We start from the raw sequence: 21,585 nt of genomic DNA, 5'->3' as shown, positions 1-21,585 counted from the left end.
CAAAATAAAAGCACGATGTCAGGAGCTACCGCAGTTCAGCATCAAATTCAGGCCAAATCAATCATTAATATGATTTTCATGATCATCTTATTTGTCTTAATGTTCTTATGATTCAAAGAAACATCCAGCAGCTGTGAGATCGGCTGTACTGATTTAAAATGAGGTGTGTACAGCCCCAAAGCCTCTGAATGAGCTGCAGATGTGTTTCAAAGTCCTGTAACAAAAGAAAACATGTCTGCATACCGGCTAACTTTGTCCACACGCTGTCTCTGCTCTGCAGGTTTCACAGGTGAAGATGCAAATAGTGAAGGAGAAAAGGGTAGAGCACACAGGGATGGAGGAGATTGGGATTGGACTCTTTTATTAATAGTTTTTCTGTCAGTTTGGGCTGTGTTTGTTGTTCCTGCTGCTTCTCCTGTCGTCATAAATACCAGCAAGGAACTAAAGCCAGCAGCATCCTCCTGGAAACAACATCTGCTCTGCTTTTCCACAAGAATGAAGGTCCAGAGGTCTGGACTTACGCTTTAACATCTGAGCGTGCTCAGATAACATCAGGAGTTTAAACCATCATTTTAATCTTCTTCTGCAGAAAATGGGTCAGTCCAGTGCTGCCAACTCCAAGAGGTTTTCAGAGGATCGGGTGATGGAGATCTATAAAGTAGGAATGGGCGATAATGCTTTCCTTTTTCAAGGAAACTAAATGCATGGCATTGCTATAACATTATATAGCTACTATGTAAAAATCTATAGTACAGTATATGATATGGCACAAGTCCTGCTATAAAGATAAAATGTGTAACAGTGAAAGGTGCTGCAAAGAAATCTGGAGAGAAATGCTGCAGAAAAGTCTCTTTAGTTTTTGAGCAAACATGAAGCTCCTATTTCACATTTAGTGCAAGTAAAGTATGTTTTTTTTTATGTTGATAAACTGACTCTCCATCCATCCGCTTCTTCTGTTCAGGGTCACGGGGGGCGCTGGAGCCTACCCCAGCTGTCTTAGGGCGAGACAGCCTGGCGACCTGTCCAGAGTACATGCTGTCGCCACTAAGTCCATGTCTTTGGTCGGAAGCTGGAATACCCAGAACCCACGCAAACACGGTGAGAACATGCAAACTCCACAGAAGGACTCCAAACTCAGGACCTTCTTGCTGTGAGGCAACAGTGCTAACCACCGTGTATTCCCAGGTGGTCTCTCATCCAAGTACTAACCAGGCCCAACCCTGCTTAGTTTCTGAGAACAGACAGCACTCAGGGTGGTATGGCTATAAGCTATAAACAAACATAAAGCCCCTCCATTTCACATTTAAGATGGATAAAGTACTTTTTTAATGTTGATAAACTGCCTCTTTAACATAAAATTGTAGATTGGCAAGGACAAAGTAGCAGCAAAGGTGCTGTAAGGGTCACGTCCACTCTGCCACCCAGTCTGCTGCTATCGTAGCACCCAGGAAGATTTAGATTCCCATATTCATCATTCAAACTGATGTTAGATCAGTGCAGCTGGTTCCCAGTATATCCACAAAAAGGCTTGTATGATAAATTTCAGATATTTGAGATGAAGGTCTGAGCTAAAACAGAAGACATTTTTGATACACAGCATTAGCAGTACAGAGATAACAGGGGGAGGCTCAACATGTTGGGTGCTACTGCAGCACTAGGCAAAGGTTTAAGGTCAATAATACAGTAGTGATTCACACATTCACTTGGCAAGCAAAAGGCAGCTGTTGTGTGCTGGATGTCCAATTCTGGCCATTATTTCAGGAATAACTATTACAAAACCCGAGCTGTAAATCATTCAGCTTCTCCAACACTCCATTAAACACTTTATATCTACTAGCTCGACTTTGTACAAAAACATAACGTGTTATCTTCATACACAGTGCAGTCCACTAGTCTGTCCTCTTCTCTAAGGCAGTCCTGCCAAAATAAAAGCAGCTGCTTTTCTGTGTATTACTCAGGTCACTTGTTACAGTTGTCGTGCATCAGTGAGGGCTGATGGTTCAGAGTCTACAAAAGCTTTACAAACCACATCCCACATTTTTATCAGCTATTAATAAAAGTTGAATGCTGGCAATGATGGAGGAAAACTATGACTCTTCTAAGTGTTAACTGAACAGCTGATGATTGTTTTTCTCAGTTCAGTTTTACTCTGAACCTTTTCTTTTACAGTGGAGCCGACCTTAATCAGTGATTTATGGCTTTATAAAACTTGATTTGTTAAATCTCATTTTCCCTTCCAAGTTATAAAGTTTAAAATAGTTCCCATCTTTTATTTAATGTTTGTATTTTTTTATGACCTTATTTTAATATTAACATTCCTACATTCCTGTGTCTTCTGTTGAATGACTGTATGAATGAATCTGTAAATCATGTCTCTTGTTACAGTTTCAGAGTTAAAGTGAGAGAAAGTCAGTAAGCAGGTTTTCAATCAGGTTTTACTGCAGTTTGACTCTCGGTTCAGTTTGAGTTTATTTCTATTCAGGAAGCACCAGGACACAACAGCAGTCACCTCAAGGCACCTTAATCTTTACAGTAAAAACGTTATAGTCAGAAACTCCTTGAAACAGTGAAACAGAATAAAAACTACAGCAATGAAAAACAAATATCCTCATCATCAACATTACTACTGAAATGTGAACTAGCAGGTAGAGCCCGAGCTCATAGAAACAACATCTTTGTAATCTGTAACAGTTTTGGACTTTTGGACATGTTAAACAACTTTTAAAGGGTTTTTCACAAAGATGCTGAACATTAAATGTGGGATGCAACGGACATCCATTTTAGCTGACAATCTGCCATCTTCAAATAAAACTGAGAAGTGTTGACATCAGCAGGAGACACAGAAATAAACTGGAAAAGCTCAGACAGTTTAAGCAGGGTGCTGTTCAGGTGGAGGCTGGTATGAATCCTGCTTCTGTTTATGTTTTCTGTAGACCAAAAAACAAACAACAGCAACAAGAAGTGCAGCAGAAACTAACAGACCAATGATCAGGCCAACAGATCCATCCTCCTTCCCTCCATCCTCTGTGTGTCCTCCTGTCTGACCTGCAGGTGAGAAACAGGTGTGAGGTGTCAGCTGTCAGGTAGGTGATGAGTGAAGAACAGAACAGAATCCATTTCCTCTTCAAACTGCTGTCAGACATTATCTACTGCACTCTGATCACATCACTCAGACCAGCTGCTTTCTACAAAGTCTCATCAACAACATCTTTAGAAACAAACATCAACAACCAGGAAGCAGCTTCACCTCTGATCACACACACACTCAACTCTACTCACTCACCTGGTGGAACAACATGAAGGTAGATGATGCTGATGTTTTCCCATGATTTAGTTTTCTCCATAAAGGTATGACACTCATATGTTCCAGTATCATTAATGTTCACATCTTTCAGAATCAAAGACACGTCTCCATCCTTCATCTGTCTGTCCTGTAGATCCACCCGGCCCTCAAAAGATGGATGCTGCCTGACGGGAAGAAAGTAGTTCTTCCGAAATGAAATAACATCTTGTGGATCAAGGTCAGCTCTTCTCCACTCCACAAGTATGATATTGTTTGGAGCTCGACATGTCAGAGTGACGTTATTTTGTCCAGACTCAGCTGTGATGTTTTTCTGGTCTGAAAGAGTAAAAACACAAAGCAGAGAGGTTAAAGGTCAAAGTATCAGAGAACTATGAACCTGACTATCACACCCGTTAGAATCTGTCAGAATACAGATGAATAAAAACAGGCTTTAAACAAACTCCTAAAAGTCTGCTTTAACATCACACTGTGAAACAGAGTGCAAACAAAACAGCTTCATGTTAAATTTTTAATGGATTTCACAAAAAAGTCATCGGTTTTTTGCAAACAGACTTTTAAACTTTTAAACAATTATATACTTTTTTTATTTTGTTTGAAATTCAAACAAATGTCTGTAATAAATATGTTCTTATGTTCAATAATGTGTATCAGTAAAACTATGTTAGCTGAACTTTTGCTTCCTTCCATCCATTTATCCATCTATTTTTTCCACTTATTCCTTCCACCTGTTCTCTATTCGTGGATCTTATTGTTCATTGATTTACAGGAAGTGCAGAGTCCTTCTTTTATTACAGAATTAGAAAATTAAAGTTTCATTTGTGTTTTTGCAGTGGAGCTGAAGTTAAAACTGGATAAATGCATTTAATTCAACAGCTCTGTGTAAATGTTCAGACAAAACTCACATATTTTACTGTTAACATGGAAATATACTGATGTTACCACCTAGACAACTGTATATGGTATGAAAATATTGCAAATAAATAAATGTATAGATGAATAACTACCCCACAAAAACTGACGGTCTGTCTCTTAAATTAAATCTACTGGAACTATTACGCGTCTCTGCAAATTACGTGACGTGATGACGCGCACTAACCCTCCGCAAGTTGTCCTCCGCCGTCGTCGTTTGACGCGATCTTCAGCACATTATCGGTATAATGACGGTAATATAACTCAGAAAGTCTAACTGTGGTGACCAGACGACGTTTAAGGAGCACCTGGAGATAAACTCTGCTTAACTTTGGATTTGGACCTTTTTGTTTTGTCGCGGTTGTTTCTGGACGTCGATGAGCGCGGTGGGAAGTTTCCTCCGTCTCCGGATTATTCGACGATAAAATGTTTGTTTTCGTGTTTAATCGGTCACAAAGGAGCTGTGTGTGTTTATCAAAGCAGCTACAAACTGTTTGGAGTTAACATGGAGCAGAGACGGAGACGGAGAGCTTGTGTTTGAGTTCTGGATACGACTACAGCAAATATAAAATATGGCGACTGTGCTCAGGCGACTGGTGGAATTTCTGTCTGCACTGCGAGTAGTTGACCAGCCCTAACCGACATCATATTAAGCCGCCATAAATCAATCACAGTCATTTCTTTTAAACAGTCTACAACACTGTGGAGGAAATCTTTAAATCAGCGAGCTCGCCGTGGATTGTCAGCCGGACCAGCAGCGACGAAGGCGGTGGAGAGAGCTGAAGCAGAAGCGGACATGTCGATCTGCTGCGCAGCCAGCAGATGTCCGCTGTGCGGCCAGGCACCTCCCCGTGTTTTGCTCACGAACGCCACATTTATCACAATGACATAAAAGGATTGGATTTGTGATCGCTGATCGGACAGCTTCATCCAGAAATGCAGTGAGATCATTTAAAGAGAAAACTGGTGAACACGGAAAACACTCGGGTAAGACGACACGGAGGGGCGTGTGTGTGGAGGGGTCAGCGAGATCTGTCCTGATCTTAAAGGTCCTGCAGGCTGAAGCAGGACTTTCTGTCCATCTTCCTTCTAGTCAAATAATCAGCACTGCTACACGTGACACCGCACTCATGTCAGGTTTTTAAACTCGCAGCTTTGTTATATATGTTTACAATGACACTAAAGACAATTTACTTAAATAAATCCGCACAATAATACAGTTACACTGACTGGTGATAAATCCACAAGGCTGCTAAGTTAAACGTTACTGTGATTAAACAGTTAGTTCTTACCTGCAGGCGTAAATGAGAGCAGAAAGCCAAACATGACCCCGCAGATTAAGACAGATGTTCCAGCTTCCATAGTGCGCTGCTCTCTGGATCAAAAGATTAAAGTCTGTCCGAAGATGCTGCTACTTATTGTGGCCAACTTGAAGGTACAGAGTAGCTCCCTGTTTCTGTCTGCGCTTTTATATATATATATCTCAACGTCAATGTGGGCGTGGACACACAGGCGCGGAAAGGTGACTGGCCAAACTACAGATAAAATAGTTTACAACTGAGGTTTCCCACTTCCTCACACTTGCACCGTTTAACTGTGAGGAAGTGCACTTGCCCCTTGTGTGGGGCAAGTGTGGGGACTGTTGATTGGTTGAGTAGAGTAGCGCTTGTGGTGCATTTTAGTAATTTTTTTTCAAACCACATCCCGCATTTTTATCAGCTTTTTTACTACCAAGTCAAGAACAATTAATAATACTAAATAATTTATAGAGGTTTCATAAATTTATTATTGTCATATTAGCTGGTTTTGTCTCAAAATCTGTCATTTTATTTATATTTTGAAGAGTCTGAACACACACACAGAGCAGGGCAAAACATGATGAATTAAATCCCTTTTTCCTTTTAGACCTTTTAACTTGTCCCTTAATGCAGCTGTTAGACAAGATGTAAAATAATCACTAAAGTACTCAGTGATTCGCTGAACAAGAATACGAGGGAGCTTGTAAAAAAACAAGTTGATTTAAAAAATGAAAACAATCACAGATCCACCTGAAGACAGTTTGAACATGAATATAGAGTGTTGGGTTAATAATGAATAACAGTTGATAACTGCTCGCTTATACGATATTCTTAGAAATACATAAATATGCCCACATATTAGTGTCATTTGTATGTTCTTTTTAGTTTTGGTAAAACCTGACAGCTGTCACAAAGGTGACGTTAAATAAAGAAATCTTGTGGAATTTGTTGAAAACTATAAACTTTTGATATCTGTCATTTAGCCTGTATGACAATAATCATTTAATTATACTTTAAATCTCAGTGTTTAAGTAATGGATGCCCTATTTTGGTCTTCACAGTATTGGCCAACAATAACAATGATTGATTGGATAATCATTACTCAGATTACTTTTTTAAATCAGATGAGAAAAGACATCATTTAATTTAATAAGTTTTTCATTAGAGCTAAAAGTCATCAACTGCCAGACCTGTTAGACAGTCACAGTGATACCGAACCTTGATTTTCAGGCTCGGGTGCATCCCTGTGCTCTGCAGCCAAAACTGAATTTTGATTTATTTGAAAATTCTGAAATGATTATGATCACTCTCCACTTTTATTATTATGGTCTGTGTTTTTGACTCTGAATTTTATTCCAGATATTCTTCCTGAAACCTTATTTTCTTAATCATGTGTTTGTGGAGCAGCTTTTAGCTCTGAGTTAATTGAAAAGTGTCTTAAAAAAATAAAAAAGGCACTACAGAGTGTTTGTGGTTTTGTGTTTTAATGTTTTTTTTCTTTGTAATAACAGAAAAGCTGGTGCTCAGAGGAAGAGGGCGGGCTTTACTTGGTGTCAGTGACAGAAATGAAAAGAAGCTGAAATGAGTGAGAAGGACGATGAAGGAAACATCTGTGCTGTGTCTGCTCTGTAAGTAGAATCTCTGTGTTTGTTTGAATTCTTGTACTTTGTCTGCTCTCCTGATAACTGATGATGGAGGAGAAGACATGAAAAACAAATCAGGCTGAATAGAAACTCTGCAGGGTGGAAGGTGTCCCATACAATTAGACTGTTCTACGAGTCATGCGGCCTAATCGTACATCATGAACGTCGCTCGTTCTAAACAGAAACTGAAGAAAAATAAACAGAATAAACAGATGGTAAACATGTTACTAAAAGATGTTCATGTGTTATTACATATGACAAAATAAAGTGAAAAACTGATAAATCTGAACAGAGTATTATGAATGATGATCGCAGGATATAATGTGTTTTCTGGATACACTGTGCTTTTCAGCGGTCAGAGATTGATGGCACTGTGTCAGAGCACTGGCTATGAATTTCAGACGGATCAGGCCTTAACTTAACGAAAAAGTTATCAATCATCTTTTGTTTTTACCCACGCTACATCGACTTCTGTCAGGCCTAGGCTACTCACTAGGGCTGGGTGTCATCACAGCGTCCAAAAGTGTTACAGATTTACATCTGTGAAATTTCCACATTTTCATAACCTGTTGTCCTGTGTTATAAAAGTAGTTCTAAGTAGTCCAACATACGATTTTGCAGCTGTATCTGTATCCCTAATCCTATCGTTGTGTGTAAGTATGTACCTGCTTCATGCCCTGGAGGACGGAGCAGTGGCCCCCCACACCCTCTAGCAGATCATTACATGAAGGAACCTTTTAAATACAAGGTGTACACACGGGTGATCACACACTAGTGATGGGTCGGTCGCGAACGAAATGGATCTTAGAGCCGGATCTTTGAAGTAAACGATGCGAGCCGCCTCCTTTTTGGGAGCCCTGGGGTTTTTTTTTCTTTCTCTTGCCCTCTCTTTCCCTTTTTTTGCTTCATGCTGCAAGTAAAGTATTTGCGCTGAGCGGAGACAGCAAACAGAGCCTTGCATTTGCGCCCCTCCCCCTCTGCTCAGTGCTGAGCTGAGGGGGCGGGGCCAAAAGCAGTAGCACACAACAAGAGCAGGAGGGACAGGGAAAGAAAGAGAGCCGAGAGCAACAACAAGGGACAACACCGTCACATTGGAAAGGTACAGTAAAGAAAAGTGACACCAAGAAAAGTAACAAAGTCTGGAACCATTTCAATCTTATTGACAAAACAAAGGCAGAGTGTAGAGTCTACAAGAAAGTCTTAAAGAAAAGGATATCATATAGAGCCGATCCACACACAACATGCACAGGAACCTAAGAACTGTCCACCCATCAGTGCACCCTTTCCCCCTATATTTTAAGTTATATTTTATTGTGTTGTGGTTTGCAGTGTTTTGTGTTGTTTCACTTTAAATTTGTTTAAAAGGAAAAAGCTGAAAATTTAAGTAGTTAAAAGTTGAAATGTATGAAATGTAAATAGTTGGTTTTTCTATATTATAATTTATTTATTACATTTTATGTGGAGTGAATAAATAAAAGTATATTTACAGTGGCCCCTAGAGACAAAACATGTACACACTCCAAAACATGTACAAACTCCAAAACACGTACAAACTCCGAAGCACGAACAAACTCGAAAACACAACAGAAGTGCTCCAGGATGCTAGGGGCTGTGTTGAGCTTTTGTTACCTAGTGGCTACACAAGCCAGGAAGTACCAACAATCAGATTGCGTGTGCGGTAATAACAGTGGCTACACAAGCCAGGAAGTACCAACAATCAGATTGCGTGTGCGGTAATAACAGTGGCTACACAAGCCAGGAAGTACCAACAATCAGATTGCGTGTGCGGTAATAACAGGTATTATTATTTGAATATATATATAAATATATATATACATATATATATTCTTCTCTGCATTTAACCGATTCAATCAGTGAAGCAGTGGTCAGCCACCAGTGCGGCGCCCGGGGAGCAGTGTGTGGGGACGGTACCTTGCTCAGGGGTACCTCAGGGTAGCCGTTCAGGGGATTCGAACCCCCGACCTTCCAATGATGGGGTAACCGCTTTTACCTACTGAGCTATCCCTGCCCCTGTGTATTAATACAAAAACAATAGAAATATGAATTCGATTGTGTGATTTAAGTGATCTAGGTAGCTCTGTTTTGGAAGTTCAGTTAACGCTAGAAATGTGCTTTGGAATTTGTACTTGTTTCGTCTCTAGGGGCCACCGCATATATTTATATGTAAACATGCACAAATAAAACCACGTTTTTTTTTTTACATTACTAATTCCTTTTGTGCATAATTTAATATTGTTGTTGATAATTAATTAATTAATTAATTAAAGCAACAAAACAACATGAAGAGCTGGTTCGGAGCCGAAAGAGCCGGTTCTCTAAAAAGAGCCGGAAATCCCATCACTATCACACACACACAAACTACACCCTTTTTGGCTCCTACCTCAAAGCACACTGTGCACTGTCGATCTTACGTGCTGCACAATAATATTCAATATTTAGTATTTATTGTTACATTCCCATAGGTCATCGTGATGTTGTTTATTATATTGCTCTTTTTTTCCTGCTTGTTTTCTCTTTTTTCTTTCTCAACAGGTGATCCAGGTGATCGATATATGTATTTTTTGTCTGCTTATTTTGTTAGGTTTTGTTTTTTGCCCTTTTTCCCCGTCCCTCTTCTCCACTGTTTTTCTTTTACTCTTTCTTACCCCCAGTCAAGTCTGTCCCGTATTTAACAAGTGAAAATAAAATAAACAATAAAAGGTGAATCAAATGGACCATCCCAGCCTTGCCGTAATGGTCTATTTGGTAAAGTAAATCCGTGGGACATTTTTCTTTGCCTTTAGACAATAATTCTGATGGCAAAAGAACCAAAAGGCAGGCAAAAAAAAAAAAAAAGTATGTGTATGCTTGTAGGAGTGCTCAACAGTGTGTCACTGGACTGTCTAGATGGCAGTGATAAGAGAAGTGAAACTGACACCCACACAGAAGTCTAGAAAATATGATGTCCAAATCACGGACAAACGGTATCCCACAATTGTTTGTTTTTTAACCCATTTTGCACAGAGTGGCATTTTTTGAAAACTGTATTGATAGTAGTGTTGAATAATCTTACAGAGTAAAAACAAAGTACAAAAAATAACTACACATAAAATGATTACAGCATAAAGATGGTTTGTTTTCCTGTTATTTAAAAGAGGTAGTGGTTTATTTTACTGCAACCCGTAATTTATTGCAGTTTACTTTAATTTCTTTAATTGTTTACAAAAGGTTTGAGGGTGAAATGAACTGCAGTAGGTGTATATGGGTGTGTGTGGTTGGAGGAGGTGTTTGTGCTGGGAGGGCACGAAGATTTTATTGTAAAAACATTTTAAAACATTTTATTTATTTTATTCATGTTATTCAGGCCTGAGGCTTGGTGTGTATTGATCCTGGCAGGTTCTCCACTGTCTGGGGATAATGTCACCACCCGGTCGTTAATCACGTCCTTTCAGTAATGAGTCCATGCTTCCTTTTTTTTTTTTTTTTTTTTTTGCCTGTCCCATTTGGATCTTTAGCCGTCAGAATTGTTGTCTGAAGACCAACAAGGATACCCAATGGATTTATTTTGCCAAATGGATCATCATGGCATTGCCATATTGGTCCATCATGCCTCCTAACTGCGCGACACCTCAGATTGTGCATGAACAGCGCTCATTATCCAGTGCTTCTCTTTTCACAATGAGTAGCACCTTAGCACCTCCTAAAGTACCAACCTTATTATACAGTAGCACAGGCCTATTTAACACCATATACAGTTTACACAAGACAGTTTTATTTCTTATATGATTGTTATTTATTTTAACTGTCATAAACAGGATGTGACAAGTGATAATAACAGCTGCACTGCATTAAATCATTCACAGCTGGTTGGATATTAAGGTCTTTCAGTGATGACGTATGAATCCTGCTTCCAGGCCCAAACTACTCTGTGTTTATTAAGGCTGTTGTTTTTTAACATGTTTTAATGTTTTATATCGTCTTCTATTTCTGAACAAGCCCTTAAAAAAAAAAAACAGTCAGTGATCACTGTCGGCTTCTCTCGGTTTTTATTACCACTGTTTATTTTAAAGCTCAGTTTTTAAACTCTTACGATGTAACTACAGCCCAGCCCATGCAGCTGTATATTAATGATTAACCTCATATTGTGGATGGATTATCTCAGTTGTTCTCCTGACTGAAGTTTGGTCCTTTTACAGCATCCTGCCATGTGATTACATTTGTTCCTGACCATCAGGAACCCTCACGTTAACTTTTATTGAGTGGAAAAGGTTAGCGTTCATCCTCCAGCTTCACTGTTTATGTTATGCTGACATAGCTTTTTTAGTTTTCTTTCTTCATTTATGTCTGAAGTGATAGCAGAGCTGTACGTTTGAATTTTTCACAAATCCCTCAATCAGAACATGCTATATTATATTTAATCTTTAATTTTTTTAGACTTCCCATGTACCGCCAGTGGTATGTGTACCACCATTTGAGAACAACTGTTATATTCTAAACATAAAATGAAAAAAACAACAACAACCTGACTTTAAATAAACAGATGGTAAACATGTTACTAAGATGTTCACGTGTTATTAAATATGACAAAATAATGTGTGAAAAACTGAAAAAGTAGAACGCAGCATTATGAATGACACACGCTGTTAGAAAGTTCATGTCAAACTTAAACTCTGTATATAAAGAGAACAGAGAGGCTCTGCTTTGTGCTGATATTCTCCTCCTGTGTGTTTGTGTGTGCAGAGTTTCTACCAGAGCCAAATGTCATCTACTCCTCACTGAAGTCGTCCACCAGTCCAACCACTGGAATCCAGCTGCTGCTCTCTAACTGGTCCACACAGCAGCTCAGACCTGACACATTCACTGTAAACACACTGGTTTATATTCTGTTTGTTCTCCTCATGAAGGAAACCTCAGAAGATGTGAAATGTGAGTGTGTGTCTGCGCCTCACTGGTTGTTTCTGTCTGATGGAAACATGAATTCTTGTGGCTAACCCACACACCTGTCTGAGATAACAAAGAACAAGCATGAGTCGACTTCAGCCACAAAGTAAAAGCTGCAGGAACAGACAACATCTGTAACATCTGTCCTCATTCAGCCTGAGACATCCTGGAGACTCAGACGATCATTTTAACCTCTGCTTTATAACTAAAGTGCTCAGCAGCAAGTTTTCATAAAGTAAGACTAAAGTGGAAAAAGGAGTCAAACAAAATCTCTTTAATGTGTTTATTTAACCTTCTTATTATGTTAAGGGTCAATTTGACCGATTCCAGTTTTTGTGTTTACCAAAGTACTGGTTAGAGCAGGGCGATATGTCCAAAAATATTTATCACGATATACATTTGAAAATTTGCGATAACGATATAACTGACGATATAATTGACACTAGACAAACTACTTTACACCTCCACAACTTTATTAGTGCAAAAAACCCCATCAATGTATTTTCACTTAAACAAGCAGCTGTTTTTTATGTGCATTAAAGTTATATAAAAATGTAACAGTGCAAATTCCTCGCTGACAGTTTAACCAAAAGGCATTTCCAGTGGAAACTGGCCGACATATCCTCAGCATAACCATGTATAATATCCACAAAACTTACAAAGACGTTATACACACACAGTACGGTGATATTATGTTGAAGCACAGTACGTATCACTCCGCGAGGCGCCTGCCTACGGTAGCCGTAATGCTCCGACAATCCATCAAGCGGTGCGGCTTCGTAGCTTAGCAAAGTCGTACTAAAACATTTGACAGATTTTCGAGCGCCGTGTACATAAAATCGTTTCGAGGTCAGTAAACACAACCAGAATTCATACATAAGGCACGCGGGATTATAAGGTCGATTTTCAGAAAAATGAAAGCATTGATTTTAAGTATGCCGTATTTTCCAAACAACACGGTAATAACGACGGCCCGCTAGCATGCTCTACCAAAAATAGTGCTTTGTTGTGTATCTGACGGACGAAAGCTAAACCAGTTCCACACCACTGAAGTTGCAGCATTTTTACAAACCAGTTGTGGTTCATCTGTTTCACTCAACAATCCACTTTCGCTCTTCTCATTCTGCGTCGCCGCCATGTGTGTATGTAAACAAAGGCACTGCGCATGCGCGTTTTACCCATATTCTATCACGATATTTCATTTTCCTATCGTTGCCCAACATTATACCGGTATTACCATGTATGGTATGATATAGCCCAGCCCTAGTACTGGTCATCCTTTCTTTTTCTTCATGAAAGTTTATGACCCGCACACTTTTATGTAAGTAAAAAGTTGTTCAGATCCAAAATAAAAATTTCTCTTTGATGCACTTTGTCTTGACTGCCTCTGAATATACATCAGACCCAGGTGTGTATGCGAGAAACTTTCTCTCCCCTACTCTTGTCCCTGTTTTCATGTCATTTCAACACCAAAAATGAGCTCCAGAAGGTTGACGGCGGAAGAAGCTTTATCACTGCTTTTCAACTGGGATAGTGATGAAGAAGAAGATGTTTCAGAGACTGAGGATCTTTCAGAGGCCGAGGACAATGTTATTGATGATCCAGACCGCCAATTTTCAGACGAGGAGGAGGATTCTGAGGGGGAGTGTGCCGCCATCTCTACATTAAATGAAAACCAAGGAATGCAGCAATCATCATCCACAGAGGAGACATGGACATCTAAAGATGGTAATATAAAATGGTCATTATCACCAAACCGAAGTCGAGTCAGGCTGTCATCTTCTAATGTCATCAAAATGACTCCTGCTCCTACAAGATTTGCCATCAAACGAGTTGATGACATTCAATCAGCATTTTAACTCTTCATATCCCCTCCAATAGAGAGGATTATACTGGACATGACTAACTTGGAGAGAGAAATGGAAGCCACTGGATCAGACTGACTCACATGCTTATATTGGAATTCTGATATTAGCTGGAGTATACAGGTCCAAGGGAGAAGCAACTGCAAGTCTATGGAATGAAGAGGATGGAAGGTCAATCCTTGGAGCAACAATGTCTTTGGAGACATTTCTCAAGATATCTCGTGTGATCAGATTTGACAACCATGAAACCAGAGCTGGTCGACGTGAAAGAGACAAATGTGCTGCAATCAGAGATGTATGGGATAAATGGGTGGAAATTCTACCTTTGTTGTACAACCCTGGTCCCCACGTTACCTTGACGAGCTCCTTGTCCCATTCAGGGGTCGCTGTCCTTTCTGACAGTATATGCCCAACAAGCCGGCCAAGTATGGCATCAAAATATGGACAGTCTGTGGTGAAAATCAAACAACATGTGTGCCTCTGTCATATACATAGAATATGCAAGTGTGGAGGAGCATCTGAGAAGAATCAGGGGATGTGTGTGGTGCTGCAGGTGAGTGAAGGGCTGCAAGGGCATAACATCACCTGTGACAATTTCTTTACATCTTACTGGCTTGGAGAGGAACTTCAGAAGAGAAAGCTGATGTTGGGAACAAGCAGAAGAAATAAGCCAGAACTTGCCAGTGAAATTTTGAAGATGCAGGGAAGATCTCTGCATTCATCATTATTTGTTTTCACTGAGAAAGCAACAGTTGTTTCATGCTGCCCAAAGAAAAACAAGAATGTTCTTGTCATGAGCACAATGCACACAGATGCATCTCTGAGCACAAGAGAAGACAAAAAAACCACAAATGATCCTAGACTACAACTGCACCAAAGGAGTAGACAATCTTGACAAAGTCACAGCGACATACAGCTGCCAGCGCAAGACAGCTCGTTGGCCCTTGGTAATTTTCTACAAAATTTTGGATGTGTCTGCTTACAATGCCAATGTCCTGTGGACTGAAATCAACCAACATTGGAATGCAGGTAAATTGTACCAATGTCGGCTTTTCCTGGAAGAACTGGGAAAAAGTCTTGTCACTCCCAAGATCCAGACGAGTCAGACCAGCTCGATCTCCAGCAGCAGCAGCTGTCATTGAAAAGGCCAAGTGTGCACCATCCAACCAATCTGCAGTGGATTCAGTGGAGCCAGGTATAAAGAAACGGAAAAGATGCCAGGTCTGTCCCTCACGAGAAGACATTAAAACAAGCACTGTTTGTGAGAAATGCAAGAAGTACATCTGCAGAAAGCACACAGTCACATTCTGTCCATCATGTGGACAAAATTGAAAATGTTGAACACTGAAAAACTGAGAAAATCGGGCAAGTTCAAAAGAAATATGTTTGTAAAGAAGGAAAAACTTTTACTAAATTGTTCTTAAAAAAATTATGGAAAGTCAAACTGTATGTCTGTGTTCTACATGTTTATCTAATGGAAAATAAAGTTGCTATTGTTTAATTGCTTTATTTGAATGTTTTTTGACAATTCTGAGTGGATTTACACAGTACGGGTCAAAATGACCTACAACATGATCAATGTGATTATTTTCAACATAATACAAGGATTAAAGTTCAAAGAGGAATGAATCACTGTTTATGTGATGTTTGATGTTACAGCTGTCTGTGTCACTGTGAGATATGAATGAATTTACGTTTCACTTCTTTTAACAGGTACAAATGTGGTTTGTAATATTATGGCGATCCTTTACTTAATTAATAAACAGTGTGACGGGTAACAGGTGTGACATCAACTCAAAGCAGACGATAGTTTAGCTGGTATTCATTTTAAAGGTTTTTAAAGTTTCATTCTTTAATGACTGAGAGTTTTTACTTTGATGCAGCCAAGATTAAGTGGCCTGTGCTGCCATCTACTGACATTAAGGTTTAACAGCACTCTGAGTCTGCGCCACTAAAAGTTTAATGTCTCCACACAACCTGCTCAGTGACATCACACAGGATCAGGAGTGCTCAGCTCTGTACAATAAAAGCCCTGTGACACATGTTTTCACTGACAGTGAGTAAAACAAAATATATATAAACAAATATGTTCACAGTTTTTGTTTCATTACAGTAATATACACTCGCTGGCCACTTTATTAGGTACACCTTCCCAGTACTAGGACAGGCCACCTTTTTGCTTTCAGAGTTGTTTTAATGCTTCACAGCAGATTCAACAAGGTGCTGGAAACTTTCCTCTGATGTTCTGGTTCATGTTGACATGACATTATCTCACAGCATGATGTAACTCTCCTGTTTCACCACATCTCAAAGGTGCTTAGTTTGTACTAAGGGCCCAAAAAAGTTCAAATCCCAAATAAATAAAGCATGAAAAGCACAGACAGTGACAGCAGTCACACTTTTCATTGTTTTTAACACTTCAGCTCTTTGTGTGTTAAGACTCCACTACAACAACACGAGCAGTGGTGGCCCACAGGCCGGTCGTCTCCTTCTGGTAACAGAGCTCACTGCAGGCAGACGGACAGACCCTGGAGGGGACACTCGCTGTCCTTGGTGCTGAAACATCTGAGCCCCACTGAGCTTCAGCACCAATGAACCCACAGACAAAGTAATTGTACAGTTTTCATCCTCTCAGAGTGCAGACAGCTTTGACTCTCAGTTACTCTCTCACACCTCAGTGCTCTGAGGATGAGGTCAGTGTTCAGCCTTCAAATATGTACAGTACACACTTTAAATAGAGATAAGTCCTGTTTCTCATCCATCAGTCACAAAATCATTGAACAATCCACACTGATGTCTATATCACATGTGAGCCACAAAAACAAAAGAAGATGAAAATCTGAGGCCACATCTGGAGCTCACACGGGGTCCTGTTGGAAGCAGCTTTCTGATACCTGAGAAACTTTCCTCATGTCTCTGTCTGCTTTTAGATGAAGTCCATCTACACTTACAAAGACTGTGAAACACTGAAACACAGAAGAACATTTAAACTGAGTGACTGAGTTTGACCCTCATGTTTAATGTCAAACAGACTTTCTGAGTTACTGATGCCCACATAGATCACACTTGAACCTGAACAGGTGCTCCCATAAGATTTCAGACAGAGGAGTGAAAACAATTATCAGAAGAGTTGTTCAAGAGCCATGGAGCACTTGCAAAGAGATACAGAAAGACATGGAGCCGGTACAAAACAGCAAGAAATGCAGTCAAAGAGCCAAGAATGGGCCAAAGTCACACCTGAGACAAGTTTCTCCGTACAGGAGGAACGTTAAAACAATCATCACCAACAAAGGCTCAAAGGATTAAATACATTTCAGTAAACATGCTCGATACTTTTTCCCTTTGACATTTCTTATCATTACAGATCATTTATGGACATCTATGGTTTGATTGCTTTGCATGTGTGGATTGTATGTTGTTACCAACACCTGGTGAAAATTTCAATCACAGTAATCAGCAGAGATTTCCCACTGAAGCATAAACTGGGAATGAGAAGTGAACCATCTTAATATTACAGTAAAACCAGAGTTAACCCTGTAGTTACCTGGATGAGACTAAATCCTGCTCCACAGTGCAGACCTCTGATCACTGAAGCAGAAAAAAATACACACACATCACCTCCACTACACCGTCTCATCACCCCTCCATCCCCACTCCCACAGAGACATCAGACACTCATCATACAGAAACACTGGAGATGAAAAAGAAACAATAAATAACATAACAATGACACTAAGAATAGATTTAATATGATAGAAATGGAAAAAACAAAATGGTGCAAAGAAAATAGTAAATAGATGAAAAGTAAGATAAAATAAACAGACACAAATGTTAAACTAACAAACTAAAAAGAAACGTGCAGCATGTTTAATAAAAGACAACAGTCAGCTGTCTGAGGACCTGAGGGCTCTGAAGTGCTCGTAGAATAAAAGTAAATCAGAAAGAGAAGAAGGTCCTGAACCGCTGAGTGTTAAAAACAATAAAATAATTTTAGAAATGACTCAAGTTTTGAAGCAGCTGCAGCAGTGACAAAGATTTCTTTGAAAAACTAGAGAAACAAGCATTTCAGCAATCAGTCCTTCAGGAGATGAAAACTAGAGTCAAGGTCTCTGTATTGGCTTGAGAGAGAAACTGTTGCAATTCTTTAAATGTGAAAATTTAGTTTTAGAATATTTTTGACAAAAGTTTTAAATGTGAATTTCAAATGTGAGTTCTGGATCAAATAAGACCTGAAGGCTTTTAACCTGCTCACACAGGTTTAGTGGAAGAGTCTGAATTTTGCTATGAAGTTTCTTTATGAGCCTCAGAGCTGCTGATAAAAGCTCAGTTTTGTCCTGATTGAGTTGGAGGAAGTTTGCTGCCATCCAGGAATTAATATGCAAGTTGCAGAGAGATCTGATTGGCTCTGTGTCATCAGGAGACACAGCAACATAAAGTCGTGTATCATCACTGTACTTGTGTGTACTCATTCCGTCTCCTGATGACATCATGAAGTTACAGCCTGTAAATGTTAAAAGCACTGGTCCCAGAATTGACCCCTGTGGAACACCATAGTTCAGTTTGTAGCTCCTGGATGAACATTCATCAACATGAACAAATAATCCTCCATCTTTGCAATTTAATCCAGTTAAAAACTCTGAGAGTCTCTATCAAGGTCTCTAAACATCTGCAGTGATCCACAGGATCAAAGCACTGAGATCAAGAGGAGCCGACACAGATCCAAGAGTTTCTCTGACACTTTGCTTTACATAAATCTTCAACCAAAACTTATCAGATGGTGTGGAGCTGTTATCATTCTGGGGCAATCAAATGTAACTAAAACAGCTTCTGATATTAAACTAAAATGGTCCACACAGCAGCTCAGACCTGAGCACATTCACTGTGAAACACACTGGTTTATATTCTGTTTGTTCTCCTCGTGATGTTACCCTCATACAACTATCCATCTGTACGTATATATTTTAATATGTCATATTAAAGTTAAACATTTTTTATTGGGTTTAATGTGCTCTCTCTCTCTCTCGCTCCTGTCATCCTGTTTTCTTTCAGATCATCTCCTTCTTTGCTTCTTCATCAGGAAGAGGAGGATCATTCTTCCTTTTTTTAGAGATCACAACAGCGACCACAAAAATGATCACAGCAAGTAACAAACCAAAAGCTACCAGTCCACCATGATGTCTTCTACCAATTTCATCCTCCTTCCCTCCATCCTCTGTGTGTCCTCCTGTCTGACCTGCAGGTGAGAAACAGGTGTGAGGTGTCAGCTGTCAGGTAGGTGATGAGTGAAGAACAGAACAGAATCCATTTCCTCTTCAAACTGCTGTCAGACATTATCTACTGCACTCTGATCACATCACTCAGACCAGCTGCTTTCTACAAAGTCTCATCAACAACATCTTTAGAAACAAACATCAACAACCAGGAAGCAGCTTCACCTCTGATCACACACACACTCAACTCTACTCACTCACCTGGAGGATCAACAACACTCAGGCTGATGATGCTGATGGGTTTCCATGATCGTGTTTTTCTCACAAAGATATGACACTCGTATGTTCCAGTGTCATTAATCGTCACATTGTTCAGAATCAGAGACACGTCTCCATCCTTCATCTGTCTGTCCTGTAGATCCGCCCGGTCCTTATATGATGGATGCTGGTCGTCTGGAACAGACAGATCGTCCCGGTACAAAAGAACATATTCTGACTCCAGATCAGCTCTGCTCCATTTTACTACTATGTTGTTGTTTGGAGCTCGACATGTCAGAATGACGTTGTGTCCAGACTCAGCTGTGACGTTTTTGTGGTCTGAAAAGGAAGCAGAGCAGAGAGGTTACAGATGAAAGTTTGATCTGTTTACTTCTACACCAGCCAATCAGCTGGGCTACAGGCAAAGAGTTGTACACACTGGGTTCAGCACATTAGGCTAAATGTTCATCATACACACAATATGAACCTGCATCTGTGAAACAAACTGTGTCCTGATTGTTCTCACATTAAGAAAATAATCAAACATGTTCCTGTGAGGTAGTCAGACTCGAATGTCAAGGAAGGTTGTAGGGAAGCAGACTACGCAGATATTTCAGGTTTGCAGAGGTGAACAATTTATTTACAGTAAACTTAATTTAATGTGTAACATAACAAAACTTTTCCCCAAAGTAACTCAATTAACAAAACTCATCAGTTCATGGATCTGGTAACACAGCTCACCTCTCCTCTCCTCTGAATCTGGCTTTAAATAGGGCCATCAATTTCCCTCCAATTGCCCAGCCAGTACCACTCACTTAAACTGAGGGATCTAAAACTCTACACAGATGATTAAAAAGACACAAAACCTCCTCACACTTCTAATTGGCACATTTACGTAAATAAACGTCTCTATTTACAAAAACAAGATTCAAGAAACCCCTTCAGAACTTGAAAAAAACAAAATGAAGCATTTCTATGGAAAAAGAAACCCCTCCGCTTGATGTCACATCAGCAGGACTTAAAACGAGAAAATGCTAGTCAGGTGTTTCCCACCTCCACACCAGTTGGTGGCGGTAATGCACCATTTTGCTGTTTGCCAACCGCCAATAAACCCTATACAGAAGAAGAAGAAGGCGTTTCCCACACCTGACCCACATGAAGACTGGAAAGAAACAATCTGTGATGAAATAAAATATAAAGAAACATGTAACTGGGTATTTGCCTCAATTTGCAGAATGTTTGTTTTGCTGGCAACAGAATGCTTACACAAACAAACCGGGATAGTGAGTGCAGCAATGTTACTCAACAAATGGCAAATCATAGCAAATAAATAGAAACAGAGTAATGTGCAAAAAAGGTCAACTCAAATGGGACAAAAGGAGAGCATTGCAACTGCTCATCCACTTTGTCACAGTACCTAATAAAATATATGACATATTTGTGAAATTTCATGTGTTATTAGCCTTTATCTGTGTGCCGAAACTTACTAAAATGCTCTCAAGGTGATGATGAGCTTTCATCACCTTGGCATATTTCAGGCATATGAAACAAACATACATATACCTGCATATACTGTGCCTTGAAAAAGTTTTCATACCCCTTGAAATTTTACACATTTTGTCACCTTACAACCACAAACTCAAATGTTTTTACTGAGTTTTTCTGTGACAGCCCAACACAAAGTAGTACAAAATTGTAAAGTGGTACAAAAAATGATACATTGTCTTTAAAAATTATTAAACAAATAAACACTCTGAGAAGAACTTTTAATCAATGAATCAATAATAATAAACCTTTACAGCAGTTTGTCCATGTTTATCTGACACCACTTTAAAGTTAATGCAGTAATAAAATCTCTTCTCTTCACAGCTTCATTATACAAACTGTTATGTAAACGTGTGTGAGAACATCTAAACACTAACATCCACTTTCTAACATGACAGAAGAGGTTTGGTGACAGGAGACCTGCGTCCTCTCTGTGAGCAGCTGAAACTAAAGCAGCTCGAACATCTAACAGCGGGTAAGAAATAAATCGATAGGATTTAAAATAAAACTCACCTGCACAGGTAAACCCCACGAGGGAGACAGACAGTAAAGTCCAGCTGAGCAACGGAGATGTTACAGCAAACATGTTTCATTAGGCACACTCAAAGTGCA

At 39.6% G+C, this 21,585-nt stretch overlaps 1 protein-coding gene, 1 long non-coding RNA gene and 1 pseudogene across 2 annotated transcripts in view; 2 read left to right on the top strand and 1 right to left on the bottom strand.

The window, feature by feature from the left end:
* The window catches only part of LOC109194388 (uncharacterized), a 71,649-nt gene extending 59,504 nt beyond the window's left edge, over positions 1–12,145 (top strand). Inside the window, exon 4 of the long non-coding RNA XR_268370.4 lies at positions 11,895–12,145. This is a non-coding gene — a long non-coding RNA (uncharacterized LOC109194388). The remainder of the gene's footprint in view (positions 1–11,894) is intronic.
* A 1,425-nt stretch (positions 12,146–13,570) lies between these two features.
* Positions 13,571–15,102, top strand: LOC109202512 (piggyBac transposable element-derived protein 4-like; annotated as a pseudogene).
* A 2,481-nt stretch (positions 15,103–17,583) lies between these two features.
* Positions 17,584–21,585, bottom strand: LOC112845997 (programmed cell death 1 ligand 1-like). Its single transcript, XM_025905181.1, has 3 exons — positions 21,487–21,585; positions 19,450–19,767; positions 17,584–17,651 (listed from the first exon to the last, which is right to left on the bottom strand). Exons 1-3 carry the CDS (start codon positions 21,557–21,559, stop codon positions 17,584–17,586), a joined length of 459 nt encoding a protein of 152 aa, XP_025760966.1. The 5' UTR covers positions 21,560–21,585.

The sequence above is a fragment of the Oreochromis niloticus genome, linkage group LG3 (assembly GCF_001858045.2).
Source record: "Oreochromis niloticus isolate F11D_XX linkage group LG3, O_niloticus_UMD_NMBU, whole genome shotgun sequence".
NCBI lineage: Eukaryota > Metazoa > Chordata > Actinopteri > Cichliformes > Cichlidae > Oreochromis > Oreochromis niloticus.
Note: the sequence above shows the minus strand (reverse complement) of the source record. Positions and strands in the feature narration are given on the sequence as shown.